Source organism: Miscanthus floridulus, chromosome 14, assembly GCF_019320115.1.
Source record: "Miscanthus floridulus cultivar M001 chromosome 14, ASM1932011v1, whole genome shotgun sequence".
In the NCBI taxonomy this organism is placed as follows: Eukaryota; Viridiplantae; Streptophyta; class Magnoliopsida; order Poales; family Poaceae; genus Miscanthus; species Miscanthus floridulus.
This window is the reverse complement of record NC_089593.1, coordinates 11,491,238-11,514,872: the sequence shown is the minus strand read 5'-3', so window position 1 is coordinate 11,514,872 and position 23,635 is coordinate 11,491,238. Positions and strand designations below refer to the sequence as shown.

Here is a 23,635-nt window from a genome sequence, read left to right as displayed (position 1 = left end):
TGGTGCCCTAAGCGAAAATGATCTCTGTCCACTGTGCAGTGCAGTCTCTGTCCATACATTTGGTTATAGTGATTGCCAAACTAGTTGTACGTAGTTATAGTATATTGGTATGCTTCTCGTGCATTTCTTTCTCTTTTTTTTTTTTTTTGCGAAAGAAAGAGTGAATTCATTCATCAACAGAGTAATTATATTCTAGTTTCAGAAGCTGACTAATACATAAAGGGAAGTATTCTATAGCTTCTCATGCATTTCTGTGGCTTGATCTTCTCGCATGATGATGTGCATTATCATAAGTTTCTGTAGATATGGTTGCATGGCATAGAGCACGGCAGCCCACCCCGGCCGAGCTGTCGCCTCCTCCAGCCATGCCGCCGCCGCCGCCCTACCAATCAGGCCACCGCCCAGCCGCCCTAACCGGCCGCTCATCCTCCCTGTCAGCTGCAGGGGCTATCAAGCGACTGACAACTAGTATCCGGAGCCACGTTGTGAACAACTCCATGGAGGACAATCGCGACGTTGCAAGTTTTGCAAACGTATGTTTTAAGTGTTTCAGAGGTATGTTGCAAGTGTTTTATATCGGTGTTGCAAAAAATAGATCAAGATGTTGCACATATTGCAATGGCTATACACGTATGTTTCAAGTGTATGTTCCGACTGTTTCATATGTTTCAGACATATGTTGCAAGTGTTTTATTTGGATATTGCAAGAGTAGATCTAGATGTTGCATATATATGTATGGTTGCAAGCGTATGTTTATGCTTCAAACATATGTTTCTACTGTTTCATCTGGATGTTGCATATATTTTGCAATGGCTACACATGTGTTTTTCTGGTGTTTCAGACGTATGTTTGCAAGTGTTCCAGTTATTTCAGACGTATGTTGCAAGTGTTTCATCTGGATGTTGCAAAAGTAGATCTAATGTTGCTCATGTTGTAATGTGACCCACCTGCCGTCGTGCATGCGCATGGGAAGCGGAGGGATGGAACGCGGCACGGCGGCGAGCGCGGGAAAAGGGAGGGGGATGGCGGTAGGGGCATGGGCGGTCCCCGCTTGTGTGTGCAGCAGGGCGCGAGCGTGGGCTATCCCCTCTGTTATGGGTGGAACCAGATAACTTTACAGGCTGGATGGGAGCTGCGTCTCGATGCCTCTTGGGGCAGACGTCTGGACGCTAGCGTCTCCCCTTCTAGTAATGATGATGATGTGTATTCTCATACAGTTCTGGTACATATGGTTGTACGTCATAGAGCTGCCATTGTGAAGGCGGTTCCGGTACTGTGCTGCATATTTTCTATGGTGTTGTATAAAGATATACACTTCTTTTACATATTCATTCAAATGACTTGAGACAGCCGTCTTTTTCTTTTTCTTTTTTGTTTTTGAGAAAAAGAGACAGTCGTCTTGGGTTTTTGGTTTTGTTGTTATTATTATTATTATTATTATTTTGGAGAAACGAGACAGCCGTCTTGTGACAACTATAGTCTTAAACATTTGGGTTCTGGCCACAGGAAATGGACCTCGGACATCGGCTGTGGCCCGTCCTTGTAAGGACCAGTCCGATCCGGCCGGCCCAGTTGAAAGCTAGCCGTAACCTACTGGGCCCTTCTACAGTACAAATTGGCCCTTTTCTTTCTTCAACTAGTTGAAATTCGTGATCCTCCAATTTAAAAAGGATTGAAATTCTTGAACTGGGAGAGAAGTGTCGAGTATAGATATCACGTCTTTTCTACGCTACATGCATCGCCTACCAGAAATGCTGTGATCGCTCACAACTCGGACAGAGCAAATGAGACTTCCAATTTCATTTTGTTGCGGTGCTGTCTCTCAGCGCCTCCGCCTCTGCGAGACTTCGGATCTCTCCGACGGCGAGGGAGCCTCCCGCAGCGGAGCGGAGCGGAGCGGCAGAGAGGAGGGAGGTGTCGTACATGCGGGGGGGCCTGCTGACGAAGATGCGGAAGCTGGTGAAGGGCCTCGCCAGGCCCGAGCCCAGGTTGGCTCAAGGCGATGGAAGAGTCAGTGCTCTCGCTATGACAACCTCTCGCTTTTCCCGTCCCTAGCTGTGTCTTTACCAAAGTTTTGCTAGGCGATAGGTGAAATCTAGGCGATGACTCTTAGCCTAGCGACTAGTCCAGCCTAGGCTAGCTTAGACGATGCTAGGCATTTTTCTAGGTGTTTTGCCAATTTATATTTATATATCAATATATAATATATACATTTATAGCATAAATCATAAATAATTTAGATAAAAAATAGGGAAGGATCAGTAGACATACCTTAGATCCTTTGTCCTTAGTTGCAGTTGATACACTACTGATCACTGAATTTCCTGCAGCACTGCTGCAATAGAAGTGGACAACACTTTTAGATGCAATTGGGTATCAATACAAGTGATACAAAAAATAGGAAATAGCAAGTTAGGTACTTATCTGAGGTCTGAGCCTTCTCCCATCCATTATCAGCATTTCAGCAGCATAGGATAGCCTTTTGAAATCACAAACATGAAGGGACAGCAGGCAGCAACACGGAATATAAAATGGATAGTAGACTAGCACTACATTACATCACATGATTGATGATTCTCAGTTCTCACAACACAAAACACAAGCACACAGCAGGAGTTCTAAGTTCATAAGTTAAAGATATATGGATGCATAATAAAAGCTAAAACATGACATGAAGCTGTCTCACACTTCTTCAGTAGGGTTCATCCATCACATAGTCATCCTCATCTTCATCAAACTCTTCTTCTTCGGACTCAAACTCTTCTTCATAGAGCTCTCTCACCCTTGCACTTCTACGCAGCTCTAGTTGTTCTTCTGCTCCCACTGCATCTCCAAGCACAGACCAAGGTATCCCTGTACCTTCCATGAGTTCTTCCTCATCGTCCTCATCTCTAAAGACAACTAATGCACAATCATCTCCATTCTCTTGGAGGAAACCTTGAGCTTCAGTTGTATCACTAGACAAGAGAACATCAGTAATTTTCTTTGACTTGATCTTTGCTCTCTTATTAATCAGCCTGTTGTTGAATTGAATGTAGACCGGCTGTATATGTTTTCAAATAGACAAAGCAGGGGAAGGAAACATAGGAGCAGGGGAGGAGGACATACAGACCTTTGGGAGGAGACCGGCGGGGAGGAGCTTCTGGCGACGAAGACGAAGAGACCGGCGAGGAGGAGCACGACCCGCGGGGACGAGCTCGTCGAGGAGGAAGGAGACCGGCGGGGACCAGCGTCGCCGGCGGGTCTTGCCAGGCGGGGAGGAGGCTCGCCGGCGGGATCTGCTTCCAGGCGAGCAGCGCAGCCGGCGGGACCTGGTTTCCGGCGGGGAGGAGCACGACCCGCGGGGATGAGCTTGTCGAGGAGGAAGGAGACCGGCGGGGAGTAGCGTCGCCGGCGGGTCTTGCCAGGCGGGGAGGAGGCTCGCCGGCAGGATCTGCTTCCAGGCGAGCAGCGCAGCCGGCGGGACCTGCTTCCCGGCGGAGGTCGAGGTCGAGGCGAGTACGACTTTCTCTCCCCTTCTCTAGCGCAGCAGCGCGCGGCTTTTTCCCGCGCCTAGAGCTCTGCGCGCGCGCGCGCTCACCCGCGGAGCCATTCTTTCGCGCGCGATGGCCCGCGTCGCCCGCCTAGCTCGATTCCGCGCCGCCTAGGGCTCCTGGGCGCCGCCGAGTCGCCGCCTAGCTCCGCCTAGTCGCTCCGCCCGCCTAGAGGGGCGATTACCCCCCTAGTCCAGGCGCCAGGCCATAGCCTAGCGACTAGGCGCGCCTAGGCGAGACGTAATCGTTGATTTTCAAAACTTTGGTCTTTACACTTGCATTTCTCGAATCCGTGACGCCGTTAGTGTCAGGACAGTGGACCATTTGCTTGCTGTTGATGGCTCCTCTTAGGGTTGTTTGGATTCTGTGAATAAATAAATAACTCCTCTACTAGCAATCGCATAGGCCCCATTTGATTGATCACCCATGGACAATGGATCTATAATTTGTAGTGATGTAGCAATATTGACATGATTTTGTGCTGAAACCGCTGTGTTGGTTCCTAACGGTTCTCTAAATAAAACCCTGAGCCCCCGTGGTATTGCATATATAGATGTGATTCTTGGCTGTAGTTTCTGTTGTCGTCAGCGGGTTTGTATTATTGTGTTTCGTTTGGTTCAGTTGTGCTACATGTGTATGAACCGAAGGTGGCTGGTGAGTCTATGTATGCTTAATAAATTGTTTAAAAGTGCCATATCAGTTGCCTCATGTAACATTTCCTTTCTTGTTCTTCATGCTGCTTTCTGGCTTACTGAAACAAGTGACGCTTGTTCATTAGGGCACCGCCAGTGATATTTCCTCGCCCAGATGGGAAGATCAAGAAAATCGAGTTTCCTGAGGATGTGTATGTTAGGAAGTTCAACAAAAAACATCCAGATTCGCTCTACCATGATGCAATCAAGTAAGATCCTTCTCTTTTCTTATGTGATTTCTTGATGTCCATGAGCTGAACCCTGCTCTGTGCAGCAATGGTTCTCTTCTGTCTGCTGCTTTCTTAGCCGCTAGTCAAGGTTTGTCTTTAGGGATGGGCCATGGGGGTTCCTGGTTCTCTGCTTGAGGACCCTGTTGTAAGGGAGATTTCTATCTCTCTGTTTGAGGGCATGGTTATCTGTTGATACAGCTTGTCATGGTACGCTTACTGCACTACAACTTCAGTTGGCCTCATCAGACATGAAGCACTGTTGTTCACTTTTTGTTTGTGGTTTGTGATATTTGTGGTGTTTAGTTAACCGAATAGATAGATAGAACAGTTATGAGTTGCAACGGCTTGAATTCTTCAGTTGTAGAATTTACTTGGCTGTGGTTATGCTCATTAATTCTAGATCCTGAGTTACTGATTTCCAATAATGACATAAATACCTATCATTTCGTGATTATTGAGTTACAGTTCTCTTTTTGTCTTGTTTTTACTGGATCCAGAATTCCAGACTCATTCAGGTTTACAGCTAGTGTTGTTTAAATTAGCTAAAGGGCTGCTTAGGCAGAGCTCAATTTGAAGTGCTGTAACTGAATAATCCAGCTTGGCAGAGTTCACTATTCCAACTGGGCTTACCATATTCAGCCAGTTACAACAACAACAACAACAACAACAAAGCCTTTAAGTCCCAAACAAGTTGGGGTAGGCTAGAGTTGAAACCCATCAGAAGCAATCAAGGTTCAGACACGTGAATAGCTGTCTTCCAAGCACTTCTATCTAAGGCTAAGTCTTTGGGTATATTCCATCCTTTCAAGTCTCATTTTATTGCCTCTACCCAAGTCAACTTCGGTCATCCTCTGCCTCTCTTCACGTTACTATCCTGGCTTAGGATTCCACTACGCACCGGTGCATCTGGAGGTCTCCGTTGCACATGTCCAAACCATCTCAACCGGTGTTGGACAAACTTTTCTTCAATTGGCGCTACCCCTAATCTATCACATATATCATCGTTCCGAACTCGATCCCTTCTTGTATGACCGCAAATCCAACGCAACATACGCATTTCCGCGACACTTAGCTGTTGAACATGTCGTCTTTTCGTAGGCCAATATTCTGCACCATACAACATAGCAGGTCTAATCACCGTCCTATAAAACTTGCCTTTTAGCTTCTGTGGTACCCAACGAGAGATTGCGGTAAACATATGTATACCAAGGGCAATGTTTAATGTTTTTCAAACAATTGCACTATTTGATGAAACAATTACAGTAGATTTGATAAAGCACTAAAGCAGTCTTCAAGTCTTGTAACATCTGCCATCCCCCTCGCTAATTCGGATTCAAAAAATGGAGTCCCACCTTATACCTGTAACTACAACAATGCTATGTTTCTAAACTGAAAGAGTACAGCTGCTGCGGCAAACATAGTGCCTTTGCACTTTTGTGCGTCACCAAACCACAGGACTAGTTTCTCATCTCAGTTTATCCATCCTTTTCTATAATCCTTTTGTTTATTTTTATCAAACACCATTAAACAGAAAATTCAATTCTGGGCCTCACTGTACTTATATTAGAAGTTACTGAGTCTCAAGTTTGAACGCTACCAGTTTTATTAGATATATCTGTTGTATAATCACCATCCTTTTTCTAGATGGAGTATCGGACACAGAAGAAAGCAAAGAAGAAAGCATACAAGGAACTGAAAGAAATTGCCTGCAGTGAAGGAAAGAAGCCACCTCCAAATCCATACCCAAGTGCCATAAAAGAAATACAAGCAGAGGAAAAGAAATATGTTATGGATCGTTTATTTAACCCGAAGCTAATTGAGATTGCCAACAAGATGAAAGAGGAGAGAGACAAGTTGCATCAAGATAGAGCAGCAGGTCAATGGTAGTAGCATGTATTATTTGGACTGGTCTGATTAGCGCCCTGTTCGCTTGGTTTATAAGCCGTACTTTTTCAGCCAATGAACAATATTTTTGTCTCACAACAAATCAGCCAACAGTACTTTCAGCCATGGCTTATCAGCTAAGCGAACAGGGCATAGGTATGTTTATGACATTGGTCAACTGTCATCATACATAATAATTGTTGCTTATTTGAAATTGATATGGCAAACATGAAACTCATGTGTTTTTTATTCTTATTTTTGCGATTGTAGATGACCACTGAAATGCAGTATTTGTCCATACTAACTCATTCCTCTTGGTTCTATTTCCTTGTATCTTGTTTTTCAAACATCATTTTTCAGTATTTTCTTAGAAGTTCTTGAGTTTTTGCCCTCCATTTTGCTGCAATGTAATAGTTTGATGCTATTTGGATGGTTCTTGTGCACTTAGCATGACTGCTTGAGAAATACTTTGATGTTGTGGAGGAAGCTTAATCTGATCATAATCCAATTGGGTCAAGATAAATGGCATCTTTTTTCTACAGAGCATATACTCTTGGCGTATCATTTGGAAATTCTCTATTTATAGACGGGGAAAAGGTTTCTCAGCAAGCTGATAAATTGAGATGTATTTTGCTTGCTTCGGAAAGTTTTGCTTATAGCTGATATAAGACTAGATCAAATCAGCAGTTGCATTGTGACATGCTGATAAATTGAGATGTATTTTGCTTGCTTCGGAAAGTTTTGCTTATAGCTGATATAAGACTAGATCAAATCAGCAGTTGCATTGTGACATGTTGGCAGAATGTCAGTTTCCCTTTTTCTTGGCTCTTGTATGTTGTGCATGTAATTTCTGCATATCCCTGTGATGAACATTTTAGTAATCTGAGTGCTTATTGAGTTGGTGCTCCTTCCTCATCACTCTGATGGGAGGTTGAAGGAACCAATATCTCTGTATACACTGTTGAGATGTGGCATTCTGAGGGATATGATCGAGTTGTTGATTGCTCTTAACATTCAAAACATTTTTTCAATTTTTTACTTTAAGAATTTCTTATGATATTTTTTTGAGAAATGCTAATGGTCAACCGGTTGATTTAGGGACATCTCTCAACCGTTTTTTTTTGCCATCGGATGACGTTCGATCCTCCTCGCCCGTCCTCCCTCAGCCGTCGATAGAGAACCAACCGATAACTTCGGCCTCGTGGTCGCCCCCGCCGTTCCCCATGGCTTCTCTCGAGGGAGCCGCGTAGGTGGCCTGCTCGCCCAGGCTGCGTGTCCACCACCGAGTAGTGCAGCGTGTAGGTGAGCAAAGGAGAGAGGGACTGCTCGTGGGGGCCCGTGCCGGTTGACCAAGAGTGGAGGAGAGGCGCTGCTCCCTCCGTTTCTTTCTGCGTGAGAGGTCGGCGCCGTTTTGTTTTGCCTAGGGACGCGTGTGCACGGGCGTCCCCGGCGCCGCCCCTTTCGGTTGCAGCAGTTTTGCGTGGATTTTGTATATATTTTTGAATTTTGTGAAGAATTTGTGAACAATTTGACATATTTCTTTGGTGTCTGGAATCCATAGAAATAATTTATTTATTTTTTTTGAAAAAATTGGCATATATTTATGCTATTCCCAAATTACATCACTCTGTCCAATAAATTACATTGAAATTGTAAATATAGTAATAAGTCGGTGTAAATATAGCTATAAGACAGTGTAAGTGCATAGAAAAAAATCAGTTGATGGAAAGGGCTAAATCAACCGGTTGTTGGCTAGATAGACCTTTTTTTTTGCGGTTTTGCCTAGTTTAGTTTTGCAATACTCTTAATATTCAAGACTTTTTTTCCTTTTTTTACTTTAAGAATGTCTTGTGATCTTCTTCTTCTTCTTCTCCTTCTTCTTCTTGCCTTGTAGTTTAGTTTTGCACTATTTTCTTGCTGTGCTTAAAATATGTCACAAAGTTTGCTCATGTATTGTGCCTCGAAGATGACTATTTCTTGATTCTGGTGTGACCTACTCCGTATATATGTATGCTTATGATGTATACATATATGTGCGCAGCAAAGCTACAGCTCTGTGTTCCATAGTTCCATACGCTGTTCATCCTGCTATAGTGCTATTGCGAGGCCACGGCATATGCTTATTTCTTACTATCAAAGCAGCGAGCCTCGGCCGCTCCTCAGGGTGGCCACGTCGCCAACGTCGTTTACAGCCCTTCGATCTTCGCTTCGACGTCTAGAAATCGTTTCTTCGACTGTTCTTGTCCGCCGGTTCTGGAGCCTTCGGTCCTTCATTTACTCTCTGTGTCGGTGCTGTGCCCGTCCTCATCCTCTCGCCTCTACGCTCCCTCCCTCGCTCGCGAGTCGCCACGCCACTGAGGCGACGGCGCCGGCCGAACTCGGCGGTCGACGGCCCTCCGCGCGGCGGCGGCCACACTCCTCGTCCTCTTCCTGCTCCTCCACCTCCTCAACCAACACCACCGCCACGCCACTTCCTACTCGCGAACCAAGCCAGCGGGTCGCGCGGCCTAGGGTTTGGCCCCTCCTTCGCCGGTCGTCCCCACGGCCGCGCGGCCAGCCACCTGAGGCCCTGACGCGGCGGACGGCTCTGGCGGCGGAGGGGCCTCCGTGGTAGCCGTGGATGGACACGGGGAGGTCACGTCAGCAAACTCGGCGGTGGATCTGAAGCGGCCGCTCGCGGGGCCCCTCTTGGCGGAGGATCTGAAGCTGGACCTCGCGCCGGCAACGGAGGCGGCCGATCTGCGCCGAGCAGGCGGATCCGGCGCGAGGCGTCCCCGTCTCCACTGGATCCAACTGGTGCTTTCTTCGATGTTCTTTTGAGTTTGGCTCCAGCTTCAGCAAATTAATCCTCTATTTTCTAGGGCATACCGTATGACGCTAATGCTTAAAAAAATAGTGATCGTCCACAAGCTTCTTCAGGATCAGTTGGAGATTATAAAAAGGTACTTTCTTCAGGTATCGCTTCTATGTGTCTTCCTATTGCCTCTACTTCCATTCTATGTACGAACTTTTTCCAAGTCTTCTTATGTGGGTTTGCTCATCACGAATAGGCAGGAGGAACGTGTGGCCAGTAAGCTCAATTTCTGTTGGACGGCCAATTATTAGAGTAATGCCCAACACCCCTTTAACTGTTGGACAGCTTGCATCAGGTGCAATTCGCTGACAAGCCATGAGTCATTTTAAACCTATTAATAGTAGTTATATGCAGTATGCGATTGCTCAATGAATGAAAATTTGTTAGGCAGTCTCTGTCATCAGATTAGCTGGTTTGTGTACTTCACCGTTACAATCTTAGATTATCTTTTGTAGTGCTATATTAAATCAAATTGTCAGCCGACGTAGCAACATGAAACATTACATGATATTTTAACTTCTTAGTCATGTGCTTGGGAGAGATGGCTACTCAACCTGATGAAAACTATGTACGGATTCAATCCCATTGGGAATTCTGGAAAGATGGACACAAATATTTTCATCCTATAACTGGCTTGACGTATGTACCTAATTATGTATGTAACCTAAAAAATAGGATGTCAGTGTTTGAGAGCGAGAATTTTTTCTATAGCATTACAGTCTGATGAGTTCTGTTAGCTTCACAGACCCTTTAGGTTTGGATTTATGATTCCATGCATGAATACCTTTTATGTATCTTGTCCAATTCCGCCTTTGTATTGCATAACTTGATTTTGGCTCTAGGTGTGCATGGGTTTTGTTGCAGTTGTGACAAAAGGACCCTCTGTGCCACTAATTTATGGTTCCCAAATCTCTTCCATGCAGGCAAAGTATAGGACAACAATGTTGACATTATTCACGGTCGCTACATCCTCAGGTCTCCAATCCCAGCTCCAAATCCAAATATTATTGCAGCTGGATTTTACTTACTATTTCTGTGTTTGGTTCTTGGTATTTTCTAAAATAATTTGTAATTTGAAGACTAGACCTACATTTAAATTGCTCTGTGCTTTGCCATCTACTGGAAAAAAGGTCTAGTTGCAACAGTGATGCCCCTGCAAAATAGTTAGGGTAAACCCGCGGCTTCCAATTAAAATTAATATAGTTGGATATGAGCAACTTTCCACTGCACTCCCATTTAAGATGTCCAACTGATTAAAGAAACTACTCGCATGTCTGCCTCTAAATTACATTAAAGAAAGGTTAGTAACGAAGCTACAAAGGACGACCCTTGTCTATATCAAAGTAAGTTCCAAGAAGTTCAATGAGATACAGTGAATCCTACCTAATTTCAGCTCACGTTGTTTTGCCTCGCTGCTAAACCCTACAGGTCTCGCAACTTAGAAGCTTTGGCCCGGTTTGCTTTCTACTGCTCTCGGCTGTTCGTTTTGCATGCAGTTTAGCTTCTAAGCTTTGGGCCAATTTAGTTTCTACTGCTCTCAGCTGTCGGTTTTGCATACAATTGTTTTCTACTTTGTTATCGATGATATTAATATCACAGCGAACTCTTGTTTGGTATATTTGAGTCTGGTTGCTTGGACTGCCCAATAATGTAGTACGTATAGATCTTTGGACGTGTCTATTTTATAATCTTTGATTCTATATACATGTATAGGTCAACTAATGATACACTTCTTATATTTGGATAAGGTGCACAGTTTAGATCAATGTTCAAGTTATTTGATCAAGCATCAGGGTGATCGGCTTTTATCAGTCAGCGGCGTTGATGTAAGAGGTCAATCTGCATTTCACGCCTCATCCATGCTGCAAGGTCCAAACGAGAAGTTGGTTACGATGAAGGTAATGGACAATCTAAATAAATTCTGTCTTCTGGATTATCTCAGGAGTCAGGATCTTTCTTAACTATCTGACTATTGTGATCTTCCTTATGTTATCTGTAGGTTAAACATGGTGACTGCGCTCCTGTTAAGACAATGAAGATGCAGAGACGACTGGTTGTTACAACTACAGCTTTCTATGGTTTGTAGAAAAGAGAGAATGATGATTCATCTGTTGGATATATTCACATTAGAGTTCAATGCGGTGTCCAAAAATGATTCTGTTAGTGCTGTGTACCTGGTTTGTTGACCTTATCTTCTGCCTTTTTTTCCTTTTCCATATCCTGAATGCAGTAATTGAGTTGGTCCGTGCCTGGTGCAATCTATTTTTTTAGTCTACACTCCCAGCTGCTCACAGTACAGTTAGTAACTCCCTAAAGGGCATGGTCTTTACCTCTCTTAACAAAGGCAAGGGGAACTATCTCCCTATGGTTAGGTTTTCTAAATGTCTAAACTGAGAGATCTATGTTTACATCTGCGATTCCATGCTCCGGTCTTGAAAAAATATGTAGACATGTTTAGATCTGCGATTCCATGCTCTGTTCCTTGTGAAAGTAAACTTATATGTACTGGAAAAGTGATATTCTATAGTTCAATGTGCTGAACCATGCATATCAGCTGATGAAAGTGGGGATCGCATTTTAATCTCTGACAGTAACCAGCATAGGATCATCATTAGCAACAGCCATGGGATAATTCTAGATTATGCAACCATAGCTTCCTGTTACCTTGAGTTATGATTTTATTTATATGACCACAAGGTTTACATCCATGCAGAGTTATGAATTGCCATTTTCCTCCACTTTGCAGATTGGATCTTCCGTGAACTTTGAGGATTAAGAGTTTGAGTCAGTCAAATTCTTGCACCCACCTTCAGCATTTTAGCATGCTGCCGAAGGCTGTCTATTTATTGTGGATTCAGAGGTATTATCCTTAGTAGATTGCCTTCTCCTGTTATTTTTTTTACTGTTTAAATCTCCATGATATTTTCTGATCCAATTATGATATGTCTATATTTTCTAGGTTGGCCTCTCTTGCTGATCTAGGGGTAGTATTTTCTCAATCCGGTAGAGAACACCTTCCAAGTTCAGTTCAGCGTTTGGGTGAGTTATCATCTTCCTCTGCCTTTCTTACATGTTATCCTGGGAATGACAATGATTTCTGCTTGACACAACACTGATCATGTTCCTTGATCATTGATATGTCCACATCCTTCTTTCTCAGTCCTCCCTATTTTTCAAGACATTTGTAAATTTTAGGTTCTGTGGAGGTGTTTCCTGTCTAAAATGATGCAACGTATTTCACATATTAGACAATGTGCATTTGCTGTCCGAAAAGAAGATTGTGAACAAATTTACAAGTAGTTAGTTCTTTGATCTATTGTGTGTCCTAAAAAAAGAACATAGTGAAATCAGAAGAGATTTATTGGTCCATGATATTTTCCGATCCAATTATGATATATATGTTCGTATTTTCTAGGTTGGGCTCCCTTGCTTATCTAAGGGCAACACTTTCTCAATTCGTAGAGAACACCTTCCAAGCTCAGTTCATCGTTTTGGTGAGTTATCCTCTTCCTCTGCCTTTCTTACATGTTATCCTGGAAATGGCAATGATTTCTGCTAGACACAACAGTGCCTCTACATTGTTCCAGTTAACCGGTCAACGCCTGTCAAAATCTTGCTGCCTCTTTTAACTTCAGCCATGTATGAACCGCGTTATGGCTTCAGTGCTACACATCTCTGCAGACTGTACAACATAATAAGTGTTGTCCACCTGCATTTTTTCCAACTTAGGTACTTCCTCTCAAATCACTAATTTAGTCTCCACTTATGCTTTGTTTCACTACATTTTATTGAAACACAAGCCACATGGAATCGCAGCTGAACCTCTATCTCAGCAAAACAAAAAAAAGCCCCACTCTCTTGTTCTAATATTTGTTGGATGTAGGTTCCATACCGTGCTATGTCAGCAAATCTAACATTCAACATATGAATTTGGTGTCAACTTTTTAGGTTTGCCTTCCTAGGTCTTAAGATCAGGAATACAGTCAAGATACCCAACGCTTCTTCCTTCACTGTAGCAGCATAAAAAAAGAATAGCGTTCAGATTATTTTCTGTACATTGTTTCTATCTATGCCTTTAACTGACGATGACGTAATATTATTATATGCTACATAAAATTTCTATTTCTAAGATATCTTTTCCAACTGCTCCAAAAAAAGGCCACGTATTGGTTGCTGTGTCATAATGGGCATATATTAGCTGCTGCTGTGATAGTTCCCCAAAAGATACAGGCCTCCTAATTGTTGACTAAAAGTTAAGTACACACATCTATCTTCGTATGACAAGTTAATTAAAACTATGGTTGCTCTATAGCTAATGCTCTTGTGTTCGAACCGGCATATTTGTGGGGTTTTCAATCATATATATTATATGCTGGTGAATATAGCAAGTTCTACTTTTTGTTACTGCCCTTGCATAGGATATGTGTACCTGCATAGGATATTCTTTCCTGATTTCTTAAAATAAATAGTTATACACCTGCATAGAATATGTGCACTTGCTTCTAACCTAAAGTGTTTTTTCTGGTTTGCTATGTACTTAATCTATTCTGATTGGTTAGGGACTATGATTCATATTGCATTGCTACAATACATGATTCAGAAGGTACATCCTGATCAATGTCTACTGGCTACTGTTGCCTTGGCGATTCTTATGCAGAGTCCGTAGTCATGAACAAAACGAGAGTGGTAAATGTTTTTGTGATTATTTGGCGTCACAGTTATGGTTTAAGCTATGCAGCACTTCTAATTGTCCATCTCATCTTTTTCAGGTGGCCAAGAAATAAAAAAACACAGATGCGAACTCTGACGAAAACGGACTCATCTGACCATAGGTCCTTGCATTTAGTTTACTTTTGTTGTGCTTCCTACGACCTTACAAAATGGCCAGTCTCGGCTTCCTTCCAAGTTTCACTCTGTACTTCGTTATCTGCAGTCCAAAGTTAGGCGAAAGAAAGGCTTAGGTTCCTATATGTATCATCATTTTTTCCATTCACTCAGATTATGAATATCCATAAGTACTTCATGGTATATCTCAAACCAATGGCTTAGGTTCATATATGTATCATCATTTTTTCCATTCACTCAGATTATGAATATCCATAAGTACTTCATGATATATCTCAAACCAATTCAGTCTCTGCATTTGTAACTGCACGTGCGCGCGATGGTGAGAGCCCTTTCACCAGTCTATATTAAACTCCTAATATTGTTTCTATCCAAAGATTAAACATATTTTTTTGCCTACGCCTTAATCAGGTGATTTGCCGGCGCGCGCGAGGGCGCGCTCTAAGAGATGCTTAACATATAATATCTCTGTGCTCTGCTGCAATTTTAGACCCGTTTCTAAACTTGCCCGCTGTTTAACAATGGCTGCACAAGATAGCTTTAGAATGGTAGATGGTTTATATAGTCCAGAACATGCTTTCATCTGACCCTGTGAAAGCTGGTTGACAGATGGTACCTCTGAGAATTAGTATTCATACATTTAAAAGTTTTGTGAAATTCAACCAAGACATCTTGCCCTCTTTCTTGGGTCAGCCTTACTGTCACAATAGTCATCCCTTGGCATTTCCTAACTCAATTACTAATTACTTTACCACTTTCATTGTCACAAATATCGAACTGTGTGCTGTTTTCTTCCCATCAGTTACCTATTTTACGCTAAACTGTCAAAACTAGCGTACTCAAAATGTATGAAAACAAATTGTTCTTCCTATCTTCCTATTACACTCAGTAAGTCGCTACAAATTAGATTACTACAGCTTTCCCTTACTGATGGGACATCTGTAGGCTACTCACCTTTGTAGTGTAAGATTGTCATCTGAATCATCGATAGCACGACATGAAACCATCAGCTCGATGCGCATTAATAAATTTAAATCCTTGTACATACAACCGTACTTTTCTTCTAGTCACATGAAAGTAGTAGTGTTGTGTGGTTATGTTTATTTCATCACCACAGTTAGTATTGCTTCGGATGATCTTATATCACTGCCCCACTGTTCTCTATTGGTCTGTTATGCAGTGCTACCTTTTAATATTATACATTCCTGCTATATTTAAAGTACTACAACTCACACTTACCGCTGATTAGTTAATCAAACATTACTTGCCGATTCAAAATGTCTGATACTATATTTCCCAGCCCCGCAAAGTCGTCGACCCATGTTGAAAAGAAACCTGCAAAGAGGAAGCTGTTTGAGGACCAATCTACTCATGAGGAGGTTTGTCTTCTTTCTACCCACAAATCATATCTTTTCCAACCTAAACTCTACACCACACATACTGATGCTAGACCTGCATTCCCACACATAACAAATGTCAATACAAACTTCCTGTTAACTATGCTCAACAACCTCTGTCGATCACATACTTTTCCTATAGGATCAAACAACCTTCACTGAAACTGCTCATGAGACCTCTCAGGAACTTAACATAGACGTCCACATCACCAGACATGATAAAGGTACACAGGAACATCATCTAGAAGACCACCTAGACACCCGAGCAAAAAGGTATTAAACACTGAGTATCAATCGGAGATTCAAATTTTTTAAGACTGTTTCAGGCAATAGGTTAGAACATGACCATATAATCCTTATGTGCAACTTCTAAACAATAGTAAGTATGCGCTGCTTGCAGGCCAAAAGCTCAGGACACTAAACCATATGCCAAGTCTGGTGAACGCAAATCATCATCAAACGGTCAGAAAAAATGATACAGGTTTTTAGATACATACTGCCATAATTTTTTAAAATCACCTTCTTCAACGTTGCGATTATCACCTCAAACTATCTGATGTTTTATACAGCTTGTGAAACCCCTTGATGCATCGCCTTGTGTATGGCAGTCACAACGCGTACAGCCAGGCTCATCTTCAACACAATGTACAGTGGTCTTAACAACGCCGGTTCAGAACTTGGCTGCCTAGGTTACTATACCGGCAAGCAAGCTGTGCGCTTTTGAACCTCGTCGTCAACATTCTTGTATAATCTACCTATCTAATCTTATAAACCTACGAATCCTACCTGCTACTGACTGCGCTGTACCAGACTCTATGCAAGGCTATAACCTGTCACTAGACATATGGCGTCAGCTATTGTAATGTGTCAGTAACACTACCCTAGCCTTCCAACTCGAAAGATTGCTGGCTTCATGCCATCTATCCATGTAATATAAGTACAGTTTGTAGCTTTGCGCTGCTTTTACCGGTACCTGCTATGCTTACCTATAATGTACTAGTGTTACATCATGAGATGTTTGGCGTATGCCCTGTGCTGCCGCCATGCAGGCCAACAAACTCGACAACTTTTATCTTGCTGTAATGATGACATGCTGTGGTTGTACTATGTGCAATTGAAATTGATGCTGATGGTCTTCTATTTAAACGACTGACATACAGTGCCAAACAGATGGTCACCTACTCACATATTCGCTGGTTGGTTTCTGGGCTAGTTTGGGCTGGCTGGTGCTGGTTTGTTGTGAGAGAAAAACACTGTTGGCTGGCTGGTTTGGGCTGGCTGGAACCAACAAGCGAACAGACTGATTGTTTAGCTATTATTTGGGCTAAATGGCCAACTAATAAACATAATGAATGGCTGATCAAATAAAAATGACTTAACACCATGTAACGTTTAAACTAGCTAAAGAGCTGCTTCGGCAAACAGTGCTGTAACTGAATAATCCAGCTTGGCAGAGCTCACTATTCCAACCAGCCTTAGTAATCAGCTAGTTAACCGCATCAATTTGTAAACGAGATCGCGGTAAACACATGTATACTAAGGGCAATGTTTAATGTTTTGCAAACAATTGCACTACGTGATTAAACAATTACAGTATACATTTGATAAAACAGTCTTCAAATCTTGTAACATCTGTCACTCCCCCTTGCTACAAATGATTCAGATTCAGAGAGCCAAAAAATGGAGTCACACAGTATACCTGTAACTATAATAATGCTATGTTTCTAAACGGGAAGAGTTGAGTTGAGCTGCTGAGGCAAAACATAGAGCCTTTCCACTTTTGTCCGTCACCAGAAATTTAGTTTCTCATCTCAGTCGCAGTGAGATTAGCAAGTTTACTTCTCCGCACCGTCCTTTTCTTCTGAACTTCCCTTGAGGCTCGCAGACCTCACCGGCAGCACGCTGCGCCGCTCTTTGCCACCTGGTTTAGCAGATGCGTTTCCATACCATATCATTCCAAGAACAGCTAGGACCATCCCAATAACGACCTGAAGATTCAGGCCTTCCTTGCCAAAGAAGAGAAACCCAAGGGACAGAACAAGCACGGTCTTCATGTGGCCCAGGACTTGGAAGGATACCGCAGAAAACCGCCCGATGCAGATGAACTGGCTCAGATTGACGCCAATGGCGATGAAGCATGATAGCGTGAGAAAAAACTGCAGAATCATGGAAACGATATGGTAAGGATGCCATTCAAATCCAAAATTCTGATCCAGCAAAGGTGAACACTAAGTGAAGCTATATGTATATGGTCAGCTAGAAGCTATTGCTAGCAGGTCAAGCAGTAAAATGGATGAATTTCAGTCACAATAATAAATGAAATTATTTTTTTGACAAGAATAATAAATAAAATTATTGAACTAGTGTTAACGTTTCCTGGATAGCTTATAAACCATCACTGTATTGAAATTCTCATCCAGCTAAATGCAGCCTAATCACCATCTCATTTCTGAGTAAACAGATTACCCGTAAGAAGGATCAATCGCCATATGAACGTAGTGATAGAAACATTGTTGAGATTTTGTCCATACCAGAGCAAGAGATGAAAAAACGAAGTGATCCACCCTTTGCCCCGTCAACAAGTAATCAACAAATGGCCCTGCCAGCAGGAGGGACCCTGCTTGGGCTGGAGCTGTGTGGCCCAGCAGGTTGAACGAGTTCAGAGAGTACTTGCGTTGAAGGAAATGAACATACTGCAAAAGAGCAGAAATTACAAAGGAATCAAAACTGTGCCCCTTTTAACTGGATACATGATAGGACCAAAGTATGTATGCAGTGCAAATAGAACAATTAATAAAAATGTGGAGGAGTAAGGGCACTCAGATAATAAAAAAAAATGCCAAAGTAGGGAAAATAAATGAATTATGCGTTGTACGTGTGGCAAATGGAGTGTTCTTTAAAGATTAAGCAGTAATATAATGAGGAAACTGAATCAAGCCTAACAGTTCATAGAAATGGGGTGAATGCCCAGACCACCCAGGTTCAAGTTCTCATCAAGGAGAATTTTGGTGCCTATTTTCTTCTTAATAAAACACCACCTAGTTTCTCCTAGGTTGGTCTAGTTTTTTTAGTTCATAGAAATGGGAAATACTGGTGTCATGGTGAGTAGCTATATCCTAATGTCTAAACAAAGGAGCGATATCCTCAAGAAGCAGAAACATCAATGAATGATTAAGTAATTGCTAATTGTTCATAACTTTGTAGAATGACAGTCATTGTACTACCATATTCAAATACTTAATCCTTCGAGACAGTTAGAAGCATGCAAAAGAACTTGCAGCTAATTGTAAACAGAAGCAGACAATCAGTTTTAGAAGCAATCTTAATCATGAGCTGACATATAACAAACCACCAGACTAACTTACATATTGTTGCAAAGCCGTGCTCCAAACAGCTATAACAGCTGCAATTAGACCTCTTGCATTCACACTGACATCAGTAACAGTGCAAACTGCCACTCCTATAAGCACAACCATTATGCTCAGCTTTGTGTCCCGAGAATAGTGTACATGATCAAAGACAACCTCCAGAAGACATGATGCAGGTATCATGCACAGCTTTGCTATCTGAGGAAGGGAATAGAATGAATTTAGTTGGTAACAATTTGAACTCATGTAGTAGTAGCAGGTACAGAAAAATTCACTAACCTGATAAAAGCCCACAGAGTTCCACATCAAGCTCACATTCATCCCAACAATTGACAAGTTTGAAAATATCACAAACTTAATTAGATCTGCTACTGGTAACTGGGAGGGCTGGCTCAGGCCTAACCACCGAAATACGATGGTCATCAAGGTGGTAGTCACAAAATGAAGCCCGGTTAATGTTGTGGCTGCAAAAAGAAAGAGAGAGTAATTAATGACAGGGCAGGAGATATATCCAAGCTCCATCCATGTACAGTTTGTTGACAAGGTGCAGAAATATGGTGAGCCTGCAACTACCAAACATACAGTAAGAAATTACATAATGCTAACATGTCTCTATTGCTTGTATTAACATCGTTAAGGTTCAATAGATACATTAAATTACATAATGCTAACATGTCTCTATTAATTGTATTAACATCGTTACGGTTCAACAGACGCATTAGCAAATTATACCACAATTTTGTAGCACTTTATAAGTTTGTGTTGCAATTATTCTCCTATCATTAACAAAGGAAATGTGGCAAATATTGCAGTATACATTGGTATCTACAATCAAAATTTTATTCACAGAATGCAACATAGTTCAAATTTAGGCAGGAACCCCTTTCCTTTAAATAAAAACTTGGTAGGGAATTTGCATTAACACTGTTAAAACTACTCAAAGAGTCGAAGTTTACAAGATGTCAGTTAGTTCTCCAAATGTGAGGTCTCTAAGGAAAATGCACATGAATTCTACAATGAAATATTCAAATATGAACCAGAACCACCACCATCATTTTTTGTCCAAAAAACCCATCACAATACACTGATTTGTTATTCAAACAGAAATATGAATGACTACAATATTCAGTTCAAAATCTGACAAATGCATAAGATACAGCACAAGATTATATCATTCTATAGCCACAAATACAATCAAAATGTGAGAGTAAGACATGTGATAAATAAATCCTCAGGTAAGCACAGCACAGACATACCAAAACTGAATCCATGCGTAGCCATTAAAGCTTTGTTGACCATGATGATTGCAACAGATGTAGTGACATTGAAACTCCATGCTGCGAAATCCAGTGCGGCTTTCTTGTCGGATTTCTTCAGAGAACTCATGTCTGATTTCATGGTTTCAGCTCAACACTTCGCTGAATTACAATCTCGAAGAGACCGATGCCATCAGATCTAGGAATCCAAGCTTTGGCCTGCAGAAGGCGAAGTGGTTGGTTAATCATAACCGAGCAAATGTAACAGGGAACAAAGTGTGGTGCGTGGGGCCAATGTGAAATGTAACCAGAGCAGCTCGCCTAGTAAGCAGCATGAATAAGGCCTTGTTTAAATCCAGGGTGTAAAGTTTTGGGGTGTCGCATGGGGTGTTCGGATACTAATAAGAAAACAAATTACATAATCCATCAGTAATCCGCGAGACGAATTTATTAAGCCTAATTAATCCATCATTAGCACATGCTTTACTATAGCACCATATTGTCAAATCATGGACTAATTAGGCTTAAAAGATTCATCTCGTAAATTAGTCGCAAACTGTGCAATTAGTTATTTTTTAGTCTATATTTAATACTCTATCCAAACATTCGATGGGATAGGGAGAAAACTTTAGGGGACGAACTAAACAAGGCCTAAGAGGGATACAGTTTTTTACAAGTCACATCATGTAATGCTATCTAGCTAAGGTGTCCACACCCTACAGACTGAACACCAAGATTAAGGGGCCGACGGTCAAGTAGGACCACAAGTTTTGACCGTGCATCTCACAACCTCACAAGAAGCATAGGGCACGACTAGACGACCAAGCAATGCTCCGTCAGGTAGAAGCAGAACAAGTACTGCCTTCCTAGGCATTTTATCAAACACAAAACCAGCGGTCAGCAGGCAACCCCACAGCAACAATTTTTTTTTTTTTTTTGAGAAAACCCCACAGCGACACTTGAACGAGGGGAAGGGAGCGCGCACTGCACTGCACCGTTTATGGGCTGGGCCCTTTGTGTTCAAGTTTGGGAACTAATGTCACTGGGCCGGCCGAATCCATGGCCCGACCCATAACGGCCGTACCCGTTCTCGACTGTTGTTCGTTCCCTCCAAATCACCGAATGAATGAAGAGAAGCAGCAGCGACGAGCTTCTTCTCCAACGCCGGCCGGCGGCTACGCGTGGACGCGTGGTGGCCGGCGTGGGAGTGGAATGGAACCCCGTCCCAGTTCCCGGCTAGAGAGCGCCACACCCTCCCTGGTTAGATTCGAGCCGCGCAGCAACCGAGCACGCACGCACCCGTGGGAAAGGAAAACCAGCGCCGCATGCTCCACACCTGGCCCCGGAAGAAGAGACTCCCAGTCCCCCACCCACCCCAGATCGAGCTCGTTCCATCGCAGGAGGAGGTGTAAAAACGCAGAGGAGGAAATCGCGCAGGGGAAGGGGAGGGACGGATCAGCATTCACCTGCGACCGCGCCGCGCTCGATTCGGTTGCTCGGCTGCTCCTGCCTCCTGCTCCGGAACAGAGGACACAGTGGAGATGGAGGCCGCCTGCTATTTGCTGCGACTGCGATGCGAATGCGACGGCCGGCCGGGCCACAAAACAACAAAACTCCCGGTCAGATCCTCCGGCTCGGGGGCTATTTTATACATCCGCTTTGTTCCATTTAATTTATTTTATTAATCACTGGCTTGCTTCTCTTGTTTTCCCCACCCCACTTGGGAGCAGGCAAATCCAATCCATACGGACTATAGTAGTGTTTAAAAATCGACCTGATTTGCTTCTTAAGTAAAGCGACTCGTCTTTATACATAGGAATTATATATATATATGCTTCAAAAATCGGTTTGCGTCTTTATATACATAGTAGTGTTTAAAAATCGGACAGAAAATGTTTAAAAAATCATATAAATGCTTCAAAAGCATTCGAAAGTAAGTTTTTGTACGTAAAGAACAATTTAAATACAACTTATTTCACTTGTTCCACTTAAAGAGGGTAATATAACCCAAAAAAATATGATCACTAGTGCATAGCTGAATGAGTCGCAGCTAGGGTGATTTTTTTTAATATTTTTTTTTAAACTAATTTTAAATCTAACACTGTTTTTTTTTCTTCAAAACTAACACTTTTGGCCGTATCTATTGTCATGGCGCGGCGAAACGTCTGTGTAGCGTCGTACATGGCGACGCGGCGGGAGGATGACGTGGCACTTCCACGCGCCATGGCCGCTGACGTGGCAGGAGCTGCCGCACCGCCATACATGGCACGGTACTGCCGCGCCCCGGCCCATGGCGCGTCCCTTCGTCAGATGTGTTCTGCCTTGCCGTAACGATGGTCTTTTCTCCGTTCAATGTACCTTTTTTCAAACTTTGTATCTCGCTTCTATGTCGTTGTACTAGTCCTATTAGATTTTATCTCTGGTTTCAATGCCGCTGCATATACTGTATCCCATCTTATCGGTTTATCGTGACTTGACACAGCACTGCGTTACTGACTCTAGTTTCGTAGCCCTGAACTATAGGCCATGCTGCTTTGCTCTGTTACGCAAGACTAGTCATACCGTCTAATCGGAACCAACTTTTTGCAGTCTGAGACGACATGCGTGTAGATGCTGCTGTCGATGTTGTAAACAACTACAAGTGCTGTCGCGGCGCATTGAAACGAATATGAAGCAAATAAATAGAGTCCGTGCGCAAGTTGACAAGTCGCCACATAACATTTTCATTGGTTCATGAGTCTGCAAGTTTTGGACGACAATATTTGTTCGATATAACAAACTAAGTCACAGGAGAGTAAGGATCCCTCGGACGTCTCTATCTCTTCGGATTTGTAGGCAACACATTGGGAGTGTAGCCAACGTCAGTGTGGTCACGTTGCCGGTGCGTACGACTCGTACCCTGCAAGTATATGATATGCACGATTATTTATAATATTTATGATCGTTAGTTCATGGAGCCTACATATTTAAAGAAACTACCTTTGTTACTACCTGTGAGGCTCCTTAGGTACCAAGCGGGGCACCACCTAGCTGAGACATGCCGATCTCATCCTGCGGTCAATCGTCCCACTGGTCGTGCTGTCTATGGAAGCCCGGGGGGTCATCGTCGTCGTCGTCCTCGCTTGCAGGGTCCTTCCCAGCGCTATGATGTGGTGATGTACGTATTGCGGAAGTGGCACCTGTCACCGTCTGAGAAGAGCCGGCTGGTGTCCTCAAAGAGCCAGAAGACGTGCCATCAGACCGTGCCAGGACTGTCGGTTCCACCCAAGGAGTGTCCATGCAGCTTAGCTTCTGAGGTAGCTTCCTACAGCTCCGCTTCACCTTATGCATAAATAGACGTTAAAGTTAGTGCATTTTCCAAACGCATATACACTAAAGAAACATTTTCGGAATGGAAAAGTTTATGTTTACCTCCACAAAAGCCTCGAGAACACCTGGCCCCAGCCTCTAGACTCGTGAAGCCAAAACGCTGCTTCGTTGGATAGCCTTGATAATTGTGTCGCCTGGGTACAGAAACACGGTTGGACAGTTTTAGTATACATACTTAATACCAAATGGATAACAAATTGTACCAT

The 23,635-nt window shown here is 42.8% G+C and overlaps 1 protein-coding gene and 1 pseudogene across 2 annotated transcripts; one reads left to right on the top strand and one right to left on the bottom strand.

The window, feature by feature from the left end:
• The first annotated feature begins 365 nt into the window (after positions 1–365).
• LOC136503036 (uncharacterized) lies at positions 366–6,343 on the top strand (annotated as a pseudogene).
• A 10,657-nt stretch (positions 6,344–17,000) lies between these two features.
• On the bottom strand, positions 17,001–21,658 carry LOC136504117 (UDP-rhamnose/UDP-galactose transporter 4-like). 2 transcript variants are annotated; one of them, XM_066498983.1, is made up of 6 exons: positions 21,527–21,658; positions 20,061–20,279; positions 19,084–19,268; positions 18,802–19,002; positions 17,968–18,129; positions 17,001–17,592 (listed from the first exon to the last, which is right to left on the bottom strand). In XM_066498983.1, exons 2-6 carry the CDS (start codon positions 20,200–20,202, stop codon positions 17,272–17,274), a joined length of 1,011 nt encoding a protein of 336 aa, XP_066355080.1. In that variant the 5' UTR covers positions 20,203–20,279; positions 21,527–21,658; the 3' UTR covers positions 17,001–17,271. The 2 variants fall into 2 exon arrangements, with proteins under 2 accessions (XP_066355080.1, XP_066355079.1); XM_066498982.1 differs by having other exon boundaries at positions 18,802–19,268.
• Between the last annotated feature and the right edge of the window lie 1,977 nt (positions 21,659–23,635).